This window comes from Urocitellus parryii, chromosome 2, assembly GCF_045843805.1.
Source record: "Urocitellus parryii isolate mUroPar1 chromosome 2, mUroPar1.hap1, whole genome shotgun sequence".
NCBI classification, from domain to species: domain Eukaryota; kingdom Metazoa; phylum Chordata; class Mammalia; order Rodentia; family Sciuridae; genus Urocitellus; species Urocitellus parryii.
The window spans coordinates 197,936,905-197,962,253 of NC_135532.1; the positions used below are offsets into that span (position 1 = coordinate 197,936,905).

Sequence of the window (25,349 nt, forward strand, 5' to 3'; positions counted from 1 at the left end):
TAACTTAAGTTCTAGATAGAATAATAGCATTTTGGCTTGAAATGTGTTCCAGGCTCTTTGAGCAGAAAGTAAGAGAAAAACATTTTCCATCTTAGAAGGACTAACCAATAAAGAAACAGGGGACAGAAGATGGTGGATACAGCATCAAATAAAAGGAAGACAAAATCAGAATGAAATGTTTGGAACAGACCTAAATACTGTCCAGACCAGGGACAGTGGAGGTTTGAAACCTCCAGGAAGACTATAGAGAGAAGGACATTTAACCACTATAGGGTGAAAAATTAAATTTAGAATATTTTTCCATAGTGATGTCAAGAATTTATGACAGGGTAGACTAACATAATTATGGAAAAACTTATTGATCATTAATTCAAAAGAACAAATATAGTACAAGAAGATAAATGTTATCATAAGTATAATATACAGCTTGCAATTCATGATACTTACAAGGTTATTATAACTAAATTCCAAATATTAATATAACTGATATTTCTAAAATGAGGAGGGGAAACAAACTAGAAACAGAAAAAGCAAGAAAGGGAAGAACATGTAAGTGGGCCAAATTATTATTTTGTGAAATAGAAAGTAAATATATATGATTGATAAATTAATAAATAATAGAATAAACATATGTTCATACATACAGAAATAAATTCCAGAGAAATCATAAAGTATACTTGCAGAAATATTCAAAGTTGAAGAGTGAGAGTGTGTGTGTGTGTGTGTGTGTGTGTGTGTGTGTGTATTGGGGAACCTATGTGATATAACGTTTCTGTATTTCATTATGGTTTGCAATATTTATAATTTATGATAGAAATTTTATGCATACATTTTATTTTCATATTTTACTTTGATAAACATTCAAAAATTATTTGGAAAAATCATGTTATTTTGGGTTATTTTTTGAATGACAGTTAAATTTTGGATAGCAGATATCTGAAATCTATCCAAGCTTAGAATTTAATGACATACTAGACTTTCATTTCTCTGCCTTAGGATCTTGAGGTAAAATTCCTGGGGAGTATTCTTTGTGTTGGTATCTAGACTATGCTTCAGATTTTTAGTGTTATTTTAGACTGTGCATAAAATTCTAAGTTTTAGAATTAGTAGTATCCATTTAACTCAATTTTTTATGATCAGAAAATATTGCAAACAACAAGTATAATGAATACTTCATGAAATATGGTAAACTTTTGAAAATTAGGATATACTGATCATGACTTAGTCAAAAGGGCACTTTAAAAATAATTTAAAAAAAATTTTATTCAATATTTTTATTTTTACATTTATGTAGTGCTGAGGATCGAACCCAGTGCCTCATGCCTGCAAGGCGAGCACTCTACCACTGATCCACAACCCCAGCCCCTAAATTTTTTAACTATAACACGTCTAAGCTTATTTACTAAAAACCCCAAATGCTTGAATGATTGAAGAAGTTTTTTTTGGCAATATGTCTCAAAAAGTGACCACTGGATAAGAAAACACCCTTTATTTGTTCTCCTTGGTTTTGTAAGTGAATTATATTTCTTGCCCAACTAAAAATCTGTATAACATTTCTTAAAAATTGAATTTCAAAAGACAGTAAAAAGCCTCTCTCTCGCTACAGACGGGTTATGGTAACCAAATACTTTCAAGTTGAATCGTAACTACCTGAAAATAATGTTGAGCAGGTGGAGTGTGGAATGTAATCAGGTGTATAGACATTAGTTCAGAAGTGATGCATTTAACAATGATGAAATATAATGAGGTTTATTAGAAATCATGTCCTGGAAGTAAGAGCCCCAGAATGAAATAAAGAAGGCCTCACCATGAGCAGCAAACCATTTATTTCATGTTCTCTGGAAGGAGGGAGTCAGTTTCAGAAAGGGCCTCTCGAACAATCCTCATCCTTGGTTTGGACTGTCTCTTCTGTATTGTGATTTTTCTTCTGAGTTTGGATGTTGTTTTCTTACTTAATAGTGTACTTATAAGCCCTCAGGTCATTTGTGACTAGTTTACACCATCACATAAACGTTTCTCAGGTTCCTGAATCATTTCCTCCAGAGGAACTGCCTCTGGACAAATTCAATCTTTTGGGTTGATAGCTATTTTCAAAATAATTTAGAAGTTGCCCCATAACTCTTGACATGTTTAGGGATCCCTTGCAGTTCTCATCATGTCTTTAGGGAAGGTAGGGTAAATATTTCATAATATAGGCACATTACTGGTAAGTCTAATTGCTTGGGTAATGACATTAAACCCTCTTAATATCCTTCTAAAGGCAGTCAATGCTGCTATAATGCAATGCTTTTCTATTCCAAAGCTTGTGGTAGTTACAGAAAAAATAGCAGTGAGTGTTTCTTTAAATGGAAGAGCTATCCTTGTGGGTTTTCAGTGCTAATGTTCAGTGACCACTAATTTCATATCTTATCAGGCAAAACTGTATTTTATTCATTATAGAGCGAAGCACATTTGAAACTCTTACAGACGACTGCATAAAATTTAGGGGCAAACTGATACTTGTCTGAGCTCTGCGTGACAGAAATTTACATGCAATGCATACTTGGAGCAATTTTATTTTTACTATTCAATTCCTTTAATGAATTATGAGGGATTTCCCCTGGCTTTGTCATTTGGGCCTCCAAGCTGCTTACTATCCACAGGGAATATTATCAGAGATTACTCAGTACTCAGAGTGATTGAAAAGAGAGGCCTGCACTCTGGTACATATTCATAAAGCACAACCTTAACTCTTGAACTGTAATAGAAACTGCAGTAGGTCTCTTTCCATCATGGTATCCCATTCCACCACAGGATGCTCCTTACATACTCATACTGCAAAAGAAGTTTCTCTAGAAACCCCTGTAGGACTTTGATGCTATACTTGTTCATGTCCTAGAGTAACAACCACAAATAGACATCTTATTATATGTTGTGCATAAAATCAGGAGGCGTTTTTACTGGCACAACAAAGTAATTTAAAAATCACAATCTCTTATGCCTTATAAAAATCACATGGTAGTTGCAAGCAGTGAAAAATTTTATTAAAGGACATTCATAGACATACATATATCCATATGCATGTATGTGCATAAAAGCATATAATCATGTGTGTATACATACCTATACCTGATGTATATGAAAATATATAATATATATAAGTGTGTGTGTGTATATATATATACACATATACATACAGCTACATATATTTACTAATAAATGCAACAAAGTAGATGAGTAATAAAATGTAGAGGGATGTCATATCTCAAATAGATTTTGAGAAACAACAAATTTTACATTTTGGTGAAGGACAAAATCATAAAGCTATATGAATAAAGTAGACAAATTGATATTTCAAAAAAATTTAGACATCAAAATTTTCACTAGAAAGAAAATTTTAATTGGTTGTTGATTATCACAAATGATGAGTAATTGTTCATATATGGCTTGGGATTTAGAGTTAACAAAAATATTTTAAAACCAAGGCAATGTAGAGTATAAATAGCAATTTGGAATTTAAAAGAGTTTTACCAAAGACAGTCAGCTCTGCTGGATCACTGTCTCTTTCTCCCACCATATTGGTACCAACACAGGTGTACATTCCTGCATCACTTTTTCTGGTATTGGAGATCATCAATTTTCCACCACGAATCTGTTAATGTCAAACAAAAAATTTTCTTTTAAAAAAGGAAAGGAAAAGAAACAGGAAAGGAAAAAAAAGGACATTAATAATTTGGAATACTTAAGCACATTTGCTTTCAAAAGAAAAAACTGCATCTAAGACAAAACTCTTACACAAAACTCTCCCACCATGGCTTCTGCCCATTGGGCTTCTTAATTCAACTTTATTATAACTTTCTATATTTCCTTCCTAGAGAATGCATCTTTGAAGCAGTCTTTCTCTGTTTTGCCTGGTCATATTTTGCATTTTGTGACTGTCCCCACTAAATCTGCAGGGGTCTTTCTTCACACTGAGTTCAGCTGAATGAATTGCTCGTCATCAAAAAATAACATTAGATATCTGTTTTAGATAATATAATAAAACCTAGCTGATTTAAAAGGATGCATCAAGTATTCATTGAGTACTACAAGGGCTGGGGAGTGTTCTAGGCATTTGGAATATAACAGTAAGCTAAACAGTCAAAATCTGTTTCTTTGTGAACCTTACATTTCAACTATCAGTGTTAATCATCTTTGGAAATAATTTTTGACAAGAAGGGTATGTTGAGCAAAAATAATTAAAACTTATAAAATAATGTGTATGGATTAGTACAAATTATTGACATCTAATAAGTGGTTGCTAAATACTTCTTAAAAGAGAAGCATGTGTTGACCCCCAAAATGCAATAATAATACAATGTCTACTAAAGAGAAGATTAACTCAAAGTTAGAATTTTAGTAAGTATATTGTCACATTATTTTTTCTCATTTTCCCTTTATTTGTAAGAATAAAGTTCAACAATCTTAATTTTACATGATTGAGTGTTCTTAAAGGAAATAAAACATTCAAACATTCTGATTTCTTCCATTAATTTTAAATTTTTCATTGATAAACAAAACTCATTTAGGTTTGTTCATCAGAAATAGTTTAAGCTCCAAAATTTGTCATGTCATAAAGATTTTCAACTTTTTTTTTTTTTTTTTTTTTTTTACATGAGAAGAAAAGCCATCACTCTGTCCTCAATTGTATTCAGTATGTCATAATGGGAGCCTATAAAGCCTTCTCTTTCCCTTGAAACAGGGCTTGTCAATATGACTATTTCACCAATGGTAATAAAGCAAATGCTTTATCAGAAAAAAAAAGTTGCTTGCACATTGGGATTTGCCTTCTCTTGCTACAACTGGAAACCTAAGACTATGAAACCAGACTAAGGAAACCTGCTAAAATATGGGAGACCATAAGAAGTGAGGTTCTAGCTGAAAGTCAGCAAATTTCCAGACCTAAGTAAGGTCATCCTAGATTATTCAGCTGCCAGTTCACCTTTAAACAGGCCAGGGAAGGATAAGAAAATCTGGCAGAGATAAGTCATGCTGTCTTTGATCAGGAATATCAACTTTTACATGGAATCATGGTCAAAAATGGATTTTATAAGTCAAAAATTTCAGGGAGATTTTTTTACAGAGAAAAAGCACATTTTCAAAAGTTTGGTACGCAATTCCAGACCATTGAGAACCAAAGTCTCTTTGGCAACATAGATACTCAAGATGTAAACAGCAAAATCAGAAATATTCCACTTTATATTTCTGTCTCTTACATGGCCTATCACTTCTGTGCTGCAATGTAATTTCAATGTGTACATACAAGAATAAAAGTATATTTAAAGATAATAAATACATTTTGATTTTTTTATACTAGGGATTGAACCCAGGAGCACTTAGCCACTGAGCCACATCCAAGGCTTTTATCTATCTATCTATCTATCTATCTATCTATCTATCATCTATTTATTTGTTTTTGTTTTGAGACAGTTTCACTAAATTTTTTAGGACCTCCCTGAGTTTCTGAGGCTGGCTTTGAACTTGAGATCCTTCTTTCTCAGCCTACTGAGCTGCTAGGATTACAGGCATGCACCACCATGCCCAATCATTTATTAATATATTTATATCGGTTCATTTACTTATTTACTTTGTGTTGTGGGGGACTGAACCCATGGGTACTCTACCATCAAACTATACAACCAGACTTCTTTATGGTTTGTTCTGTTTTACTTTTCAAGACAGAGTCTCACTAAGCTACTAAGGTTGGCCTCAAACTTATGATCCTCCTGCCTCAGATTCCTGAGTCACTGGGATTATAGATATATGCCACTGTGCCTTGCAGATTATATAAACTCTTGATTGAAATGTCACATTTCTTCAGGCAAATGAAAAATTATTTTAAATAAAATGCCTTCACTGTGTTATTACTACTAAATATTACTAAATAACATAAGTGGAATTATATTCTGTTTCCTTAGAATGGCTGTCACTTATAAATTTTTTCATACAAATATTGAGTGGATCCTCTAAAAATATGAATTATTAAATTTGTATATATTAATTCCCTTTGTTCTGTACCTTTACATAAAAGCATTGAATCTTAATCAACTGTTGAACCTGGTAATCAATTTATATGAAGTAAACTGCAAAATCAGTCATTTTAATTTTTATTTAACTTATTTATTTTAAATTTGCCTTAAAATTAACTCATTTTAAAAATTTTGCTGAAACAAATATTGAATTTGAAAAACTGGATTAAATGAGATATTCATCACCTCAGATGATTTCCTCTTATAATTTTATACATAGCACAAAATGAGATATTATTCTTAATATGGTTTATGGCTATTGCTTACTCGAACACTCATGTTAAAACGTAAATGATGAACAGAAGACATTGAAAAGCTAAGACATCAATATCACACTGCAAATATAAATTTACATATTCAGACTGATACGATTATTAATACAGCATGTATACTTGATTTCTATAATTTGTGTCTTTTTGTAGTCTCATCCGTAAATTTAAGTCTTTTAAGACTTTTTGATGTGGCATTAATGTTAGTCAGCATTTGAGTACAATTTTATTAAAAATAAATTTAAAAAATACATCTATTTTTAGATGTGAATTTCCATCTGTCTAAGCTGTCATTCTAATTTAACTCACACTTATTCTGTCTTCCTTGTCATCAATTCGAACTTTGTCTTTTTTCCAGTAGATGGTGGGTTCTGGGTGTCCCCGGGGAGGTTGGCACTCCAGGATTGCAGGCTCTCCAGCTGCCACTACAACATCTGTGGGGTTTTGCCGGAAGTCATCTCGCAACACTGCAGAGAAACAATTACAGTAAAAAAAAAGTCAATGATAGTAACTTCAGCTTTCACTCACAAAACGTAACTTCAAGTCTTACTTGTTCTAGTTAAAAAAGAAAAAAAATTCTGAATACTTACTGAGAATACAGTCAGGCCCATCTTAAAATACTCTAGAGTCTACCTAAATGCTCAAGTTGGGAATGGCTTACTATATGGTCATGCATCTTTGCTTTAAAATCCAAGCTAAAAATTGAGATGACTGACCCTAAGGACAATTATATGAGAAATATTTATGATAAAGTCTTAAGATTTAATTTAAAAGGCAAATTATATAAACCTAATGTGGCATGAATCTAATTTTATAAAGAAAAAATACACACCTATATAATAGCTATATTAAAGTAAATGTTAAAGATGTTCCAAAATGTGAAGCAATTCCTGTGCAAGTGCTTTGTGAGCATGTGTGTCGTTCTCTGAGGGGAAGTGGAGTGAGACTCTTTGAGAAAGTTCTTTCTCATGACATGAATATGGACAAGGTGCACACTGTTCTCCTTACACTTTGGAAGGCAGACCCATTGTTCACCCTTGCAACGCTCTAGCACCCACGTACACAAGGCTCCATTTTCATTCTCTCTGCATCTCCACCTGCCGAGTGACATCTGGGCAGTGTGACATTCAGGGCAGAGATATCCCTTGTAGCAGTTTTGCCAGTCTGAATTTCCCTCCTTTCATTAAGGAGAACAGCAGGTTGGACCTCCGTTATAACCTCCAAAAATCTGGCACGCCTGGCTGTCCAAATGTCACCTATCTATCAGCCTGTGCTCTTCTGCTGCTGGCAAGATGAAAAGCCTGCAGCAGTGACTTGGCCCGATCAGATTGTAGAAACCTATGTTTATTTGATAAATACAGGCTGGGACTACTTTTGGACACATGTACTATATATTCCAACCATCTCCACCTCTCCTAGCTGCCTTCACTTTTCCTGGTCTTTGATATTTCAGGGCTAATTCAGTTTTAAATTATGTAAGGGTAAAACAGGTTTATATATATGATGTATTTATGTATACAAGCACATATTGAGTTTATTGTATATTATTTATACAAAAAGATAAACACATACATACACATTTATATGTATATATATATGTGTGTGTGTGTGTGTGTGTATGTAGATGTGTGTGTGTGTGTGTGTGTGTGTGTGTGTGTGTGTGTGTGTAGTGTCTGAAGTCAGCATCAGGCAACTTGTTATAGCCTGTTATGTAAATTATCTGCTGCAAATGGGGATTAGGTCAAACCAGCCACCTTCCCTGTCCTGTAATGAGACCCTCTTCAGCACTCAGTTTCTTTGTTGTGCCAAGTCTGTAAATTAATTGCCATCTCCAAATAAATAAAAATCTCCATCCTGAAAATAGCTCCAGAGAGACAACCAAGTGACTTTCAGGGCTTTTCTGTTCTCTCTCATCCAATGTATCCTTTAAAATGGTTTTCCAGCTTAATGAAGTCATGCCCCTTTAGGAGATTAGAGAACTTTATTTCCTATTGAAGGAGCACTAAGAAAAGAATTCAGCACAAATTGTTCAGCCTCAGCTTATCAACTGATTAATTTACTGCTTTCGCTGCTAAGGAAATATGTTCCATTTTAGCACTGTGAACTGCATATTTTGACTAATGGGCAAGAAAGGTGTGATTGGTATGCATAAGTATTTGCTTCTGAATGGGTAGAGGGAAGTGTGCAATTAAGTGTGACATTCGTGCAAGTGGTAAGAAGGGGTTAACAATGTGGTTCCCTCTTGCAGGTATATCCTCCAGGGAGAGCAAGCTGGTGACTAATTTATATTCTAAATACAGAACAGCTGCCTATTTATTCAATGTTAAGAAGTGCAAAAATATGGTAACAGAGTGATAGGCCCCCCTACAATATCCGGTACTGGCAACAAATGGTGTTTTGGCAGACCCTCAATCTGTTTGAAAATGACACATCTGGCCAGTTGAAGAGCCTTCTCCTGCATGAGTCTCCCTACAAAGGACATGCCAAAAAGTCTTAGATTAAATGATCCTATGACCATTGCAAATAATTCAAAAGAGTAGTGTTGAACTGATTTCCAACAATCCAAATTAAAAAATAAAATAAAGTAAACCCTTTAACATGGGTAACGAAATGAAGAAAAATATCATAACATACTAGAAGGACTGCTACTCTTAAGCAATATAACATGTGTTTATGCATTCACCAAAAAAAAAAGAAAAGAAAAAAAAAAGGAAAATGACTCCAATTTGCACATGAAGCCAAGAAATCTAACATTGACTGTAATTTTAGGCTTTCAGACTATTCACTCAGAGAGTAGGGTGAGATAATGATATAATTGGTACTGTACCCTCTTCAACTTGTAATATGCTCTTTGTGGTTTGTATATAACTCAGCTAATTCATTTGTGCCTAGTGATACCATTTCATTTTCCCTAAGTTGTCAGGTATATTTTATTTCTTCTTTCTGGATCAAATGCCATTTTTCAAGAGAAAACTGAAGTGACAGGATATCACTACTGTGATTCAATTATAAATGATTGTGACTTTCCTCTTTCTAGCTCTGTCTCTTTATCTCTCTATTTTCCCTCCGATGCCTCCTCTGATCTTATACAGTGTCATGTGGCCCAATGGAGAGATACATTTGGAAAAGATCCCAGGGCAGCCTCTAGCCAACAGCCAGCAAGAAACTGAGATCCTCAGTCTGGCATCCCCTGAAACCTCAAGTTGACACCAAGTGTTGTGGAAATTTAGAGAAGTCAATAGAAAACTAATATGCTACAAAATAATGATACCCTAAAATAATAATAAAAATAATAAAAAATAATACCCTAAATAATGCTTTATGTCTACTGTGATTTTCAATCTTACACCTCTGACTCTTTTATCCTCACAACCCACATTCTTTCACTCACAAAGGCTTCCTCTGTCTTGAATCAAGACTTCCCTGGCTTTTATTTTTTAACCTCAGTTAAGGCAAATCATTACTCAGACATTTCCTCCTTAGTTTATTAAAATAGATTGGCAATAACAATAAGGAGAATTATACCAGAGCATACATCGGCTTCCCAGTGAAGTTATTAGAAATACAAAGGGTAAAAATGTTATTGATAAAAGTATTTATACACAACAGGATAAAGAAAACTATTTTAAACAAACTAAATTGGTCATGAGAAAGGTAATCTAAAAAGGTATTATAATGATGAACCTGACTAGGAGCAATTAAGAACCAAAGGCCACAATGAGAACACAAACACTAGCCTCCATGCAAGCAGAATTTGTTTATGTGCATAAGAGTTATGGGAACTCCTGGCCCAGCCACATCCAGATTTCTCTGGAAAACTGAACTTGAGGCCCAGGTATACACTTACCTGGTGCCTGATTCACTTTGTTAATGCAAAATTTCAGTAAAATCATGACACTCAGGATACATGGGGATTTCAGTATTACATATAGATAATACATGAAATTATGTGCTGTTTTTTAAGAAGAAATTTTTTTAATTGATGCTGAGGATAGAAACAAGGGTCTTCCTCTACTACCATTAAACTGTACACCCAGCTCTTAGAATTTTGTGTCTAAATTAATTTGGGGATCAATTAGCAGGCACACCTAAAGACACTTTTGTTCTCTTATGTTTAAAACAACTGTCCTGCAATTAAAACTAAAATTTGATGGCACATGCTATGTGCCAAACACACCATCATAGATATGAGTAGGTCATTTGAACTTGTTATACGTAAATATTTTAGGTTGGACCCAGTGTTTAGCACTGGACTCTGACAACAATCAAACTGATTTGTAACATCATCTGCTTCTACTTAATCGTGTCCCCACTGTACTAGTTTAGAATGTTCTTATATCTTCCTTGAATACCCTATTTAACATTTTTTTCTCTAATTCCCTTTTAAATTCTTCATTGAAGCTATTATGGGTTTACTAAAATGAAAATGTAATCATATCAATTCTTTTCTCATACTCCTTAGTGCCCCTTAGGCTAAAATTCTGTCCTTAATATGATTTGATAGGTTGTTTAGAATTGGGTTCCTGCTTCTATATCCCAGTCATTACAGACCTATCTGTGATGTTCATGCAGGAAGTATACAGAGAAACAACTAATTATCATTGGGAGATGATGATCTTTCTGCCTAAAAAGATTTCCCTGCTTCCTGTTTGTGCTCCTAATTTTGCTTATTCTTTTCTCAAACATATATGGATCCTTCAGTGTTAGTCTGTGACTCACTCATCTGAAAATTTTGTCTTTAAACACTTATACCAAACGAGAGGAACCTTCCAAAAGGCTCCACTTTGAAGGGCAGCAGAAGAGTTAGTGAAGTCCTTTTTCATTGGTTGGACCAAATTGATAAACTCCTCTTTAAAAATTATATTGCAGTACTTTTCTATTATTTATTTATTTTATTTTTTTTAGAAAGAGTGAGAGAGAGAGAGAGAGAGAGAGAGAGAGAATTTTTTAATATTTATTTTGTAGTTCTCTGCAGACACAACATCTTTGTTTGTATGTGGTGCTGAGGATTGAACCCAGGCCGCACGCATGCCAGGCGAGCGCGCTGCCGCTTGAGCCACATCCCCAGCCCCTTTCCTATTATTTAATCTAGACCATAATGTTTTTATTTAATTTTAAACTGTCATTCATGAATTACAGTTTCAGTTGGTTGGACTTAAAGGATAGAGCACTTGTCTTGACTACCTTCATGCTCTAAAATAAAAGTCACACAGTTCAAGAAAGTCAGAAAGCCATCTCATAAGTAAACCACAGATTTATGTGCAATCGCCAAAACTGGTAGCACAAATTATAATACATAATAGTATATATTATAATAAGCTAAAAGGAACATGTACACATTATTTTCTCAGTTCTACCACCACCACTAACAACGCTCAGTACAGAGAATGACCAGGTGTAATCCCAACTAGCATAAAGCTCAGACCTTCCATTCTACTTTTGAGGAAAGCACCCTGTCTTTTCTTGAACCATGTGGTCATTTTTGGCTGCCATGCTAGGAGCTCCATTTCAGGATGAAAGGGAGCTTATATACAACGACAGCATGAGCTAAAATAATCTGGGTAATACAAATGGACAATTTAATTCTAAAAACTGTGTTAACTTTGGACTTTCTTGTTAGCTTCCCTTTCATATTGAAGCCAGTCAAAATTACGTTTTCCCTTCCAAGTGAAAACCCCCCATTGATACAACACAGGAATTTGATTTTTTTTCTGAGCTTTTATGGACTCAAACTCCAAATAAATGTTAAGGTGAATTGCCATTCACAGGAAACTACTTCATTATAATTGGTATAATTGAAAAACATACAACCAGAACAAACTGGTCTGTTACCAGCTAAATGGCCTATATGATCTGATATTTGGGGGAAAAGTCAGAAGTGGTTTCTTTTGCAAAAGTGGAATAGGAAAGAAAGAACTCAGAGGGGAGACATCCTGCTACCACTGTGCAAGCTGACACTCTGGCACCCCTACTGCCTGCTAGCAATTCCAGAATGAGAAGCTCTCAACCCCCACCTCCACTCACACTCCCTGTATAAGCAAATTCACTCCACAAATGATCCAGATAAACCAGTGGTATGAATTGGAGCATGTTGAATAAACAAGAATGCCCTGTGACTTGCTCATTTTCAAGTCACAGCATTTTATGAAGCCTGGTATTCTGCAGGGAATCGAATACACAAACACAAAATTCACGCAAGAGGAATGGCCAGCTCCAAGTTTCTTAGCCAAGTCTTTATTCTCAAATGCTTTTTTTAGCCCTGTTCTGTCCTCACCCACAGTATAATTTGAAGTCCTGCTAAGAGTGCCAAGTCTTCCTTCATGTTTTCCATTAATGTTTAAAACTTGCTGAAGGATTCTTAGAAATTGCATGGCAACATTGTGCTCTCTGTAATTTGTATCTGTAACCTCTGTAATGCATATGTTCTCCTTAGGGACCAAGTGTTGAGATCATTCATAAACTCTTGGATCACATGTGGCACTGCAAACTGGTGACATCTGACCACAGCAGACTTCAGGCCTGTCTCTGGCAATCATTTCCTTTGCTTTGCTGTGAAGGAGCCAGCATTTGGCATATCTTCAACACTTGCAAGTCCTATTTTTGGCAAAGTCTAGCATCTGATATTTGACAGGGATCTGCATACCCTATCCATTAGCTTATGAGGAAGTTGTGGATTGAGGCTAATTAATGTTTAATCATTTCTCTCTCTCTCTCTTAAACAGCCAGTGTCCCCAAAAGTGTTCATGTGAGACTGATATCTTCAGATATCACAGAAATTGCAAAGGAAGAGACCAAAGTTAGAGATTGTGTCCAACTCTCAAATATGTGAAGATCATGGTGTTGAACCATAATATTAAGCTAAACACACTTAAAGCAATGCCTTCCCTCCATGGTAGAACAAAAACTTCTCATCATGCTCCAAAATATTCTGTACTAAATTCAGTCATGGTCACTAAAATACCTTTAACTCTGGACAATAGACGATGGAATACATTTAACTTAAATTTAGAACAGCACAGGCTAGCTTTAAAGACAAACCATATTTAATACTATTGCTATGTATGGTAATGAGGAAGGAATACCAGAGTATTTGAAGTTTATTTTACCGCCTCATATTTTCCTTGGATCTCAGTATCGATACTGCTAGATAAATAAATACGTAAGTGAATAAATAATGAACAAGCACACACCAATTTCATAGGATTTACATTTACAGGATAATTACAAACAACCATCTGTTTGCCTCTAGTTTTTCAATCTGGTTCATATCCCATGAGCTTCAAGTTTTCAGCCAAGCAGCCAAGCTGTGAACTACCAGGAAGGCTTGGTACAGGTGCTTGTAGACAGCATTCTCGGCAAACTGGTTTTTATTTCTCCCCAATCTGTACCCCTTATTATTTCCTCATTTATTCCTTACCATTTGACCAAAGAAAACAAAAATTTGAAAGGATCAAAAAATCATTTACATATACAAAATTTCAATTAAACCTATTTAAGTATATCTTTTACACTTAAAATGTACATAAGTGTATATTTAAATTCAAATTTCTGAATACATTACTCTCTTATAAGTACACCTGTCAATTTACATAAATAAAATGAGGAATGCTACCAAGTAAATATTAATGTGCTGCTTTATTCTGGATCCCAACAGTTTACTGCTCTCCTCCCACCTTGTTAGTCCTTATCTGAAGACATTAGCTTTTACAGCATTCCAACACTGCACAATTCACAGAGGTACACCGACTGAGCAGCGTCTTCCTGTCATTCCAGCCTCTCCTAGTATCAAAGCATTATTGCTCCGATATTTCTCTCCCATGGTGTATTTTGATGTGCATGATCAACATGAATTACAATGCCAAGTAACTGCCAGATGTCATGAGTTATAAACTCAATAGTCTAAGGATTATTACACATTAGGGCACCCTACAGTGCAAGGGTGTCCTGGAATTTATGTGTTATTTATTACCTATTGGCAGGGTCTCAAAGTAATCTTACCCCTGCTGATGAAATGAGGGTTGGAAGGAGAAGAAGGTCAAGGTCAACCTTCCTTGTCAAGAATGCTAGTTACTTCCAAACTACTGTTGCTTCATCTTTTTTTTTTCTCTGTACCTGAAATGCAACAAATTTCTGAATAAGGCAGAAATGTAATATAATGCCTCTCTGGGTTTTCAACTTGATTCTGCTGAATTGACAATTTCCATTATTCCACCTGTTTTCCAATACACTTTGTAAACTTAGCTACTAAGTAGGCCTGATTTAGAAGGTACTCAGGAATCTCACTCTCATCCTTGAACTTGAAAATGAACAGTTTGAGAGTACACTGTTTATTTTCTTTTTTTTTTTTTTATACAGAAACATGGACCAAAGTCTACCTTCACTAGACTGCACTTGAAATTTTAATTAAAAAAAAAAATCATGCCCCACATGTCTGGACTTTTCAGTATTCCAATTTGCATATGTCTACATCCCAAAATGTGGGCATTACTCTTCACTGTCTTGAATTTTCCTGGAATTATGCAGTTTGATATATTCTTCAGGTAATGTTCTATGTGATCATTGTATGACAAGAAGCTTGAAGTATTTCCTAATCCAGAATGCAGCATGTTTATTTTTAAATTGGCTGATTAAAAAAAGCTGTATCACCTCCTACCTTATCCCCAAACCCTAGTAAGCCTCTTTTTCTTTTGCCACCAAATGATTTCTGAATGTTGCAGTTTACATTCAGCATTCTCATTACTCATCCACCATAAATCTTCAGAAGTATCACCATGTTTGACAGCTGAGCAGGAGAAAGGGAATCAGGGAGCATGTCAAAGCACTTTTTATAAATGCAAATACCTTACAGACTAAATTTAAATTATTTCAGAAAACTCATACCATTGACAGTGAATGAAAAACAATGTGTTTGACAACTTTTGTTTACCTATGAAAAACACAGTTATCCATCCCACCCCCAGGCTTTCTATATACTCTATGAAATAAACTGATGTTAAACAACATATATTAAATATATTTTAAGAGTCTAAGTGATACTGAGGTCTTTAATGAAAACTCAGTGTATGTGTGTTCTCTCCAAAAGTAATTTGATACTTAAAATTTTTCTATGCTTTAATTGAACCTTATGTTTTATAAGAAATTATAAAGAAGTCCTCTTACATATAATGATTTAAAAGTACTATCCCTCCTTCTCTCTGATTTACACTGGAGTCAACCTTGACTAGCTACAGGGAAGAAGCTCAGTTTCCTTCTAGATAAAAACATGATAAGTAATATGTACTAGGAGGCCTATCAAATCGTCATTATTTTGACACCATCAAAGCTTTTACAGAATCCCAACACTTCACAGTTCACAGAGGTACACCATAAGGTACATTCATAATTCCATACTATTAATATTCACAAATGATCTTAATCCCTTATGTTGGCCATTTTCATGCACCAAAATATTAACCATTTTGCCACATTCCCTCTAAAGGCTGGAAAATAGTGTACTCTTCAACACATTATTACCCTTCTGATATCCCAAGTAGCTGGGAAAAATTTATTCATTCCTTCTGATATAAAAACTTTCAATGTGACCTGTGAATTGGAGAACCATGTACTTTAGCCTCCAAACTGGATACTTTTAAAATTAAAGGAAGCACTACTAGTCATTATGGGTTGAATATTATGATTGCAGGATCAAAGATGGGGCTTATATATTTTAAAGGATAGACCATACAGCATTGTAGAGAGTGGTAAGTGCACACCCAGACCAGATTTCCCAGAACCATCCAGGTATGACTGTCAAATGTTATGCAACTGCTAATGACAATTTCTATAAATGGGCAACACAAGAGTTGGGCTTTACATATAGTAATATAATTTTATGTCAAATATGTTTAGAGGTGATTATTTTTATTATAAAGTATTATTAGAACAACACAATCTTAATAATTCCCCCTTAAAAACTTATGTTTTATCCAGTAAGTTCTAACATGCTCATTTTAAAAAAATAGTTTTAATGTGACATATAATTTTGCTTTGCTTAATTGATACCAAATTAGTCAGATCATCATTGTTCTCTTTTCAACCAGTTCTTGTAGTAACTACTCAGACTAGGTAACAAAAGCATTTTTTTTTCTTTTAATTATTCATTTTGTTTTTATGCAATAAGTATGCACTGCACATTTTGTTGATTGAAGGCACTACATATCTTAGGAATGTAACAGATTTTAAGCAGAGATCTTTCCCTTAAAGTGCTAAGAGATTTTAAAAAGATACCCTATATAACCCAGAAATCACAACCAGAAAGAAGTATCTGAAAATAAGTATACTGGAAATGCCATAAAGTCCAAAAAAGAGAAATCTTATTTAAAAGGAAGACATTTCTAAATGAGTAAACCTCAGATATGGCTTTGGAATATGCATTGTATGCTTTAATTAATTGTAAGAAGTAAACAAACATGCTGGAATGTGCTTGCATATACATAAAACCATCCCCAGAAAAAAACACAGAAGAAACTAACAATAACAAATGTCTTTTGTTTTAATCAGCTTTTTCTCTGCTGTGACTAAAAGACCTAACCAGCACAATTGTAAGGGAGGAACTGTTTACTTGGGTGCTCAATGTTTCAGAGCTGTCAGTCCATAGGCTCCATTCCTTGGGTCTCCAGGTGAGCCAACATTGTGGTCAAAAAGTGTGGAAGGAGGAAGCAGCTCACCTGATGATCAGAAAGCAGAGAGAGAGGTTTCCACTTGCCAGATACATATATATACTTCACAGTCACATCCTCAATTAGCCACCTCTTCCAGCTACACCCAACCTGCCTCCAGTTAACACCCAGTTAATTCCATCAGGTATTAATTCAGTGATTAGGTTAAGGCTATGATCCAATCATTTCTCCTCCAAATCTTCTTGCATTGCCTCACATGTGGGCTTTTGTGGGGCATCTCATATCCAAACCATAACATTTTTGTAGAAATAAAAATATTGAGAAATGAGAGACAAGAGACAAAAAATTTACTACATTGTCTACTTTATGCTCATGATTTCTAAAACCTGTAAATGTATTAGCTTCTTATTAATATGCATATGTAACAAACATAAATTCAATAGAAAATATACTGACCAAAAGTATATTTGGTCAGTATATATAGTGTTTTGAACCATGCTATCTGTCCCAATTAGATTCCACTGGAAGAGTTGTGAAGAAGGTATACAAATTTGGTTTCTTGAAAGGCATACTGTGTACAATTTTATAGAAGAGTGATGCTTTGAAGGCAAATGTCAACAAAATACCCAAGGATGATCAAAATACACAGCTTGATTAATTATTTTTAAGATAGAATAAAAATTCATAAGCATTAGTTGTGAGGTGGTCTCCTTATTTAAAATTAACAGAAGGCCTACCTTGAACCAGGTATAAGAGACATAAAGATGGATAAAATGAGATGCTTGTGATCTAGACTGTGTCTTAAGTATCACAATAGAGAACAGGATATACAGTGAGCAGGTTTGGAAGGAAGGAGCAAGTAGTGGAAATCTTGCTGCAGCAAAGGAAGGTTTAAAGCTATCACACATTCTTAAAGTCAACACATATTGTAAAAATCCCAAATATCATTTATTTATAAATAATATTTCTCTCAAATAATAAGAGTCTAAAAGCTTACCTTAAATATGTGAATTAAGAGAATTATAAATGATTCCTCCTTTAAAAAGCAAAAACATTATTATTTAAAAGTTCTGTATGGAGTTCTCCTTAGAGAAAATGTAACCATACAAGAATTTTGATGTATTTTCTTTGATTTCCCTATAGTTTGAATACATAAAATAATCATTAATTTTTATTTAAAAAGTGAGGTAAAACACTATGTCCAGGTAAGTGAAATGACATTATTTGATCTCTTAGCATAGTTTTTCTTATAGGATGATTGCTGATATACCCACAAAATATATCATATTCCATATTAATAATAAAATTAACCATTGATGAAACTTTCTCTTTACCAATAAAGTCAATTTTGTTTAATTCTTGGATTTGTGATAGTGTCAGCTCATTAAAATGTTAGTTAAAAATCATTAAAATTCATACTGAGAGGTAACAGCTTCATTACTGTTGTATGATGTAAAGAAATAGAGAATGCTCTATTATCATTTGTTTTTGAAACTGAGTACATTTGCATGATTAAAAGGTTCACTTTATATTTTCAATAGTCCTCAGAAATAAAGCATCCTGAAAATTAAACATGCTTTTTTTTTTTCAAAAACAGAGGAAAAAGGCAGAGTGTTTGGAGGTCATTCTTTCAATTAGAAAAAGTGATTCATATTAGAGATGGTGGCTATAAGAAATAGAAATAGTCTTTATCTTTCAATACTTGTAATGTTGAATTGGAATAGGATTTCCATACAATATTTGATGGCTTAATCAAATATTGTGCTTAATTGCTTTTGCTACAAAATATTTCAATACCTTGGGAGACTTGAGTCTGGTAGCAGTGGAAATTTATTGGAAATTGTCTATATTTCCAATACATCTGTAATTATTTCATGTGTTTTTCCCCTTCATAGAATTTTAGCCATAGTAAATTCTCAATAAATATTTGTTGAGAGTCATTATATGTGATTTTTTTATTTGCCTCCCCAATCCTTTATGATGAAATCATTACCGTTAAAGCACTACACAAACATCTATTTTAAGTGAATATTTCTTCATCTTCTTGAATCCTCTCCTAATTTTCTTCTCACCAGCCATTATTCATTCATCTGTGTATTTTGTCAGAAACTTCCTGCTCTTGAAACAACGTCAATGCTGCTCAAAATGGAATGTCCCTGCTATACATGCTTCCCAGTTAACCTCTTCCAGTTCCTTTTCCATATTTGTTATGGTGTGGGTGTGAGGTGTCCCCCAAAAGCTCACATGTGAGACAATGCAAGAAGGTTCAGGGGAGAAATGCTTGGATTGTGAGGGTCTTAACCCAATCAGTGATTTAATCTTGATAGGGATTAACTGAGTGGTAACTGAAGTGGTAGGGTGTGACTGGAGGAGGTGGAAATTGGGGTGTGGCTTTGGGTATAGATTTGTATCTCTCAAATGGACTCTCTGTCTCTGCTTCCTGCTCACCAGGATGTTAGCTGCCTCCCTATGCTACCCTCTTCTGCTATGATATCTGCCTCACCTTGAGCCCTGAGGAATGGAGCTGGCCTTCTATGGACTACGACCTCTGAAACTGTGAGCCCTCAACTAAACTCTTCCTTCCCTCTAATTGTGGTAGTCAGGTCCTTTAGTCACAGCAGCGAAAAAGCTGATTAAAACAATACTGATGGCTCCAGAAGGTAGTTCTCCAACTCTGAGTCTCCCAGGAACATAAGTCTTTCATATACTGCTTGTCTGACATTTCCTCTTGACCATATTGATTTTAACATCTTTATTTTGTCACAAAAGTCTTCATCTCCTTAATCTCCCCTGCCTTTTGCATGTGGTACCCTCATATACAAATTGTTGAAGGAATGATTATTTTTCCTCCATTTCTGTCACATATGGACACAAATACAACTGGACCAGCTTCACCATTAGCAAGTCCCACTGACTGTGAAACCTATCCATAGTCTGTTCTCTGTACCTCCCTTCCTGTCTCTGTCTGGGTCATGTTTCACCACTATTGACTCTTAACATCTTGCCTTGGCGACTTTTTCTTGTCACTACAGTCAATTCTCCATACAGCAGACAGGGTGAGCTTTTTAAAAAGTATAAAAAAAATATTGACATACTTTTGTATTAAAAATACCAAAAGATTCCCTATTACATATAGAAGAAAATAAAAATCCTCCCTCTGGCCTACACGGTAACTTGAGCTCTGACATTATAACAGCTATACCTCTTGCTCCATTCTCCTCCAGCCTCACTGACCTTTCCCTTCTTAGGCAAGACAATTACTTCTTTAGGTCTTCTTTCTTCATTTTAGTCAACCTATGAAATGCTCTGCCCGAAGGACTTCTAGCACTTCTCTTTCCTTTGTCAGTCAAATCTCATTTTATACGTCCCTTCTTCTGGTTCCCTCTTTTATAAATACCCACTTTAAAGAAGTGGCCAGATATCACACATCAAATCCCTCAGATCCCAGCCCTCGCGCCCACTGCATACATAGATTCAAACTGTATCCTTGAATGCAGAGACCTCATTCAATTTGGTTACCGTCATATCCACAGGGTCTGGAATGGTATCCTTGGCACCTAAGAGGTGTACAGTCAATACTTATTGAAAAAAAAATACAGAAGAATAAAGAATTTTAGCTCTTGTCCTTAACTAAACTGCATATGTTAATTACTGTGCATCCTTATTAAGAAGTTCCATATATAGGTCTAGCTTTTACTCAATCACAGTATGAGAGATTGCTAGTCCTTAGTTTTAGCCAAGTATGAGCCTTATTAAGAGACATAATTTTGGGATGATCTTCCATGAAATTCCGGTTGTTTTTCATTGTTACTGGCTAACTTATAAGTGGTCACTTCAAGTGGTCAGGAAAAAGTCAGAAATATGTCATGACTTGCCATATCCATAAACTTTTAAAGGTGATGTTCTGAATCTTTATTTTGAAATTTCTCATTTGTCTAGTTAAGTGAGATAAATCTGTAGCTTTTAAATGGCCAAGATTTCTCCATTATAAGGTCAATGGAAATTTCACAATGACCCTGTGAGGCAGAAAAGTTTCTGGATGAAAAGATAAATTCTAACATGCCCAGGTTGAATAAGTTAATAAGAAGCCAGAACTTTGAAATAGATAATTTTCTATCCTAGTGTCTACACTTTAAAAATATTATAATGGAAATTTAGGCAAAATGGATACATTTTATGATTCTGTAACCTAATAATCAAAGTATATTATAAATAATTTAACTTGGTAACTAAGGTCCTCATTATAATCAGTTATTGTACCCTGCTGTGAGATAGTGATTTTGAACATTAGACTAAATCTATTTTTAATTCAAAATTCATGATGAAACTTCATACTTTGAATAAATCCTTAATATGAGCTTGATTCTGTACAATTGCCTTTTTAATAAAAATCTAGAGAACAAAAGCTAATGGTGAGTGAATTATGGATCAGAATGTACTGCTATATTTCTCTATAATGAACTGTTGCAGTTTTTTCTAATGGTATGCTAAAACCCTCAGGATTGTAGTCTTCTCCCCCAACCCCATTTAAATCAGTTTCTTCTTTTAGCAAAAGCATACCAAATTGGCTTCAATAATTTCTATCTGTTCATTTCTTTTTACTATAAAACAAGGAAATATGTGTAACCATCTTGGAGATGGTTCATTTCTGAGAGTGATATCATCATTTTAAGCTCTCTCTCTCTCTCTCTCTTTCTCTCTCTCTCTCTCTCTCTCTCTCTCTCTATATATATATATATATATATATATATATATATATATATATATATATTGCAATAACAAGTATGCACAGAACTTTGGACATTGAGCTATTTCTTGTTCTCAGGGAGTTAAGCTCTCAGATTTTGGTAAACAAAAGCCTGAGTTGAGCCCTGGAATTTTGGTTATAAGCTGTGGTATTTGGGTTAATTTGTTTACTGTCTCACAGATTTTGCTTTTTATCTTTAAAAAGGAGAAAACAGTGTCTATCATCTAAGGTGGCAGTAAGAACTAAACAGAAGAAGTTTGGGCATTTATCACACACTGGGCCAAGGGTGACTATATATTCATTTTCATGGTTTTGCATAAACAAATAGGATATTTTAAGATTTATATTCTTCCTTATAAAGTATATACCTCCCCAAGTAATAATTCCACTAAGTACAGAAATATATAATTAAGTTGTGAATCAAACACAACAAGATGGAAATTTCTCTATCATTGCATTAATTTTAACAATGTAATACCTAATGATATTTTGCACCAGCAAAACAAAAACAGTTCTTACTGGGCCTGAATTACCTGATTGAAACATCTATATTAATGTTAACTATGAATATTAGTGATACTTCAACTATGTTTTGTTTTATTTTAGAAAATAAATCTAGTCATTTACTGTTTAGACAGTCTTTCATAGTAAAAACTCAAGAAATAAGAGGGTTAAGATTCTTAGGAAAAGAAATGGGTACTGATTTATAGCAAAGAAGTGCAAAGAATCACTATAATCTAATATCAAGCACTTTTTATGCCCAATTCTTAGTGAACAATCATTCAATTTTTTATTAAGAGTAGACATTTTAACAACAAAAATTCCTTATTATTTTTCATTCTTTAAAACTTGTAAAAACTTGAAAGTTTCTCTTTCTTTATATTTTCTAACTTATGCCAAGCAAATACCTGGTCCTCAATGTTACATGATTATTGTTGGCAAAAATCTAAATTTGATAATTTATTTCTAGCACATTGAAAGGAAAAAAAAGTTGAGATTATGAGAGGAAAAAAAAACTAAACAAACCATGGGCCCATTAATTTCTAGAGAACCAAAAATCACCTGTTCCTGACAGTTCCATCTTTCACTCTCCAAATGCCTGTTAGTTAAAGAAAAGCTGTCCAGCCCACCCCCTGACATCTTTAATTGACTTCCTAGAGACTGTTATCAAGAGCTACTCAAGCGGGGCTAATAGTGCCAGTAGATTGCTCACACATGGCAGGGCTGGGTGTGCTGGACTTTAAAAGGGCTGGAGGGAGAGTCTAATCTCCACTCAGTGTGGGAGCAGGTACCAAGGGTTATCGAAATGCAACAAATCATCCGTCAGCTCTCTTGATGCAGAAAGATGTGTAATGGGGAGATGTAGGAAATTGGTTCCCAGATGCACACTGTTCCGATTTGCCTCCCATCATCATATTTAGACTGTGACCCTGAGCTATGTTTGATGATGGGCACTAAATGACAAAACACTGGCCATGTAGAACCTTCCTTCTCACAATTAATGTTGGCTCTTCTGTGAGCACATTCTACCAGGAAGAACCCTCTTATGTGAAGCTGAAGCAAAGAGAAGCTGTCAGAACTCATGCCAGTCCACTCCTTTCAGTAAAGTTCAAAAAATCACCCCATAGGAAGAACAGCACATCTGGTGCCTAGGATCTTCTGCTTGGACTGCTGCCTTGGCCCATCAGGATGGAGTTTGCCACTTGTTTCCTTTATTTCATTTTGCCACTGGGTTTCTCATTTTTGTACATGATATTTAATTGGAACAGAATAAAAACTTTGCAAATAAAATCCGGCATGTTGTTTATCTTTCAACTTTATTAAGACATTGTAAGTGTGATTTCACATGGATATTTGCCCAACGGTTACAAAACTATTCCCTACCTCCTTCCTACCAACCAGAAATTGTTTCCTTTGAAGCAGAGCCAAGCCTGGAGATTTCTTCAATCCCAACAAAACAAAAATAATTATCTTTTATGTCTATAGACCAAGCTTCTCTTTGCTCTTAAGTTTTAGGTCTTCTCTAATTTTATACATTTGCTATGTCAAACTATGAAAAAGTTCTCTTTTCAAATCAAACATATGATACTTCTGTCAATATTATTGTTTTTTATTCACTGATATCCAGTTGTGTTATGTTTATTTATACTTGTAGCTTTATATAAAATGTTATGATATTATGTTTGATATATTTTTGGGGTACTAAATAGGTGCTCAGAATTCAAGGTAACAAAAGGAACACTGATAATATTTTCTAAATATTTCACTCTTCTACAAGAAGAAATGTAAAAACTTATTAATTTTTTTTCAAGTAAGAGGAGGAAAAATAAAAATGTGCTCTTTGAAGATTCATTCTACATTTAGGAACACTTTGTTGAAAAAAACTTTCTTCATAAACCTCAAGGGACCCTAGTGTAAGAAAAGTTTGACAAGTGAGATGATATTTATGATGATAGCATTTGAAAATTGTAAATCAACAGAAAAGGTCAATTGCTATTGCCACCAACATTTTTTAAAAAGGAAGAGGATTTTTTTTTCTCTTAAATTTCAGACTAATGTGTTTTGCTCTAAAGAACTATACTCAAAATGTCAGCTATCATCAAAAATTTCTAGTTTCATAATTGAATATCTCTTGTTACACATTCTGTCCCCTAGTTCTTTTTATTTGTGGAACTTAAAAAAATAATTTTTTCGGTAGTGATTATAACTGCTTCAACAGGTTTTCAGGTATTCTTTACTGATTCTCTCATTCTTAAAGGTATGAAAAAGGTTTTTCGTTAATCAAACAGGCAAGCTTTCTAATTACAGTTTTAATTCTATCCATTGTAAAGACATTTAAATTGGTTGTTTTTCAGTCAGCCTTATAGTCTCATTCTTCTTGTTGGTCTCCATGATTATTTTACCCTTAATAGTTACAATCCAGTAAATACAATATCTACTTTATATCAGCAATATTAAACTACTCATCCATTTTCTCTGGGCATCTCCTAGTTTTAGGCCACTTCAACAACTCAGGAGATGGTAGACTAAATTATAGACACAGCCTAGGGGTGGAAACATACGAACTATAAGAAAAAGGTAACTTATCAAAGCCATGATGACTCATGGGTTGTTCCAATAGGCACACTTAGCAGTAACCAACCTCCATCAAAATCAAATGAATATGAGCAAATAACATAAATAACTAGAAAGGGTGAGAAACAGAATAGACCTTTAATTAAATAAAATTAGTTATAATATTATGTAATTATAAATTAGCTTAACTTTATTTAATTAAACTTAGAATTTTTTAAGAATATGCAATAACTTTTTATAAACTTTGGATTGAAAGAAATAACCAAAGTAAACAACTTTCATCATGTTTGTGAAATTTTATAGGTCAAGTATTTTATGTATTGATACTAATTTTTATAAGATGATGCCAATACAGACTGAAAGTGAGAGCAGCATCATGTTTTTGTATAGAAAGTTGATATAAATATCTCCAGCTTTCTGTCTATAGATGTATTAGGACAAGTTACAACTAAATGTAAAGGTTCCTAGATATAAAAGCTGATGTGTCATCTGCTGTTTTAGCCTGAGTGCCTGACTGATGTGATGGCAATGGACAAATGTAGGAATTGATGAG

General features: G+C 34.2%; 1 protein-coding gene across 1 annotated transcript in view; it reads right to left on the reverse strand.

Annotated features, from left to right (window-relative positions):
- Positions 1-25,349, reverse strand: part of Robo2 (roundabout guidance receptor 2) — a 510,793-nt gene that overhangs the window by 164,385 nt on the left and 321,059 nt on the right. The window contains exons 2-3 of the mRNA XM_077795545.1: positions 6,626-6,783; positions 3,511-3,631 (exon numbers count right to left, since the gene is read on the reverse strand). Of these exons, the coding sequence (XP_077651671.1) occupies positions 3,511-3,631; positions 6,626-6,783 (279 nt within the window). The remainder of the gene's footprint in view (positions 1-3,510; positions 3,632-6,625; positions 6,784-25,349) is intronic.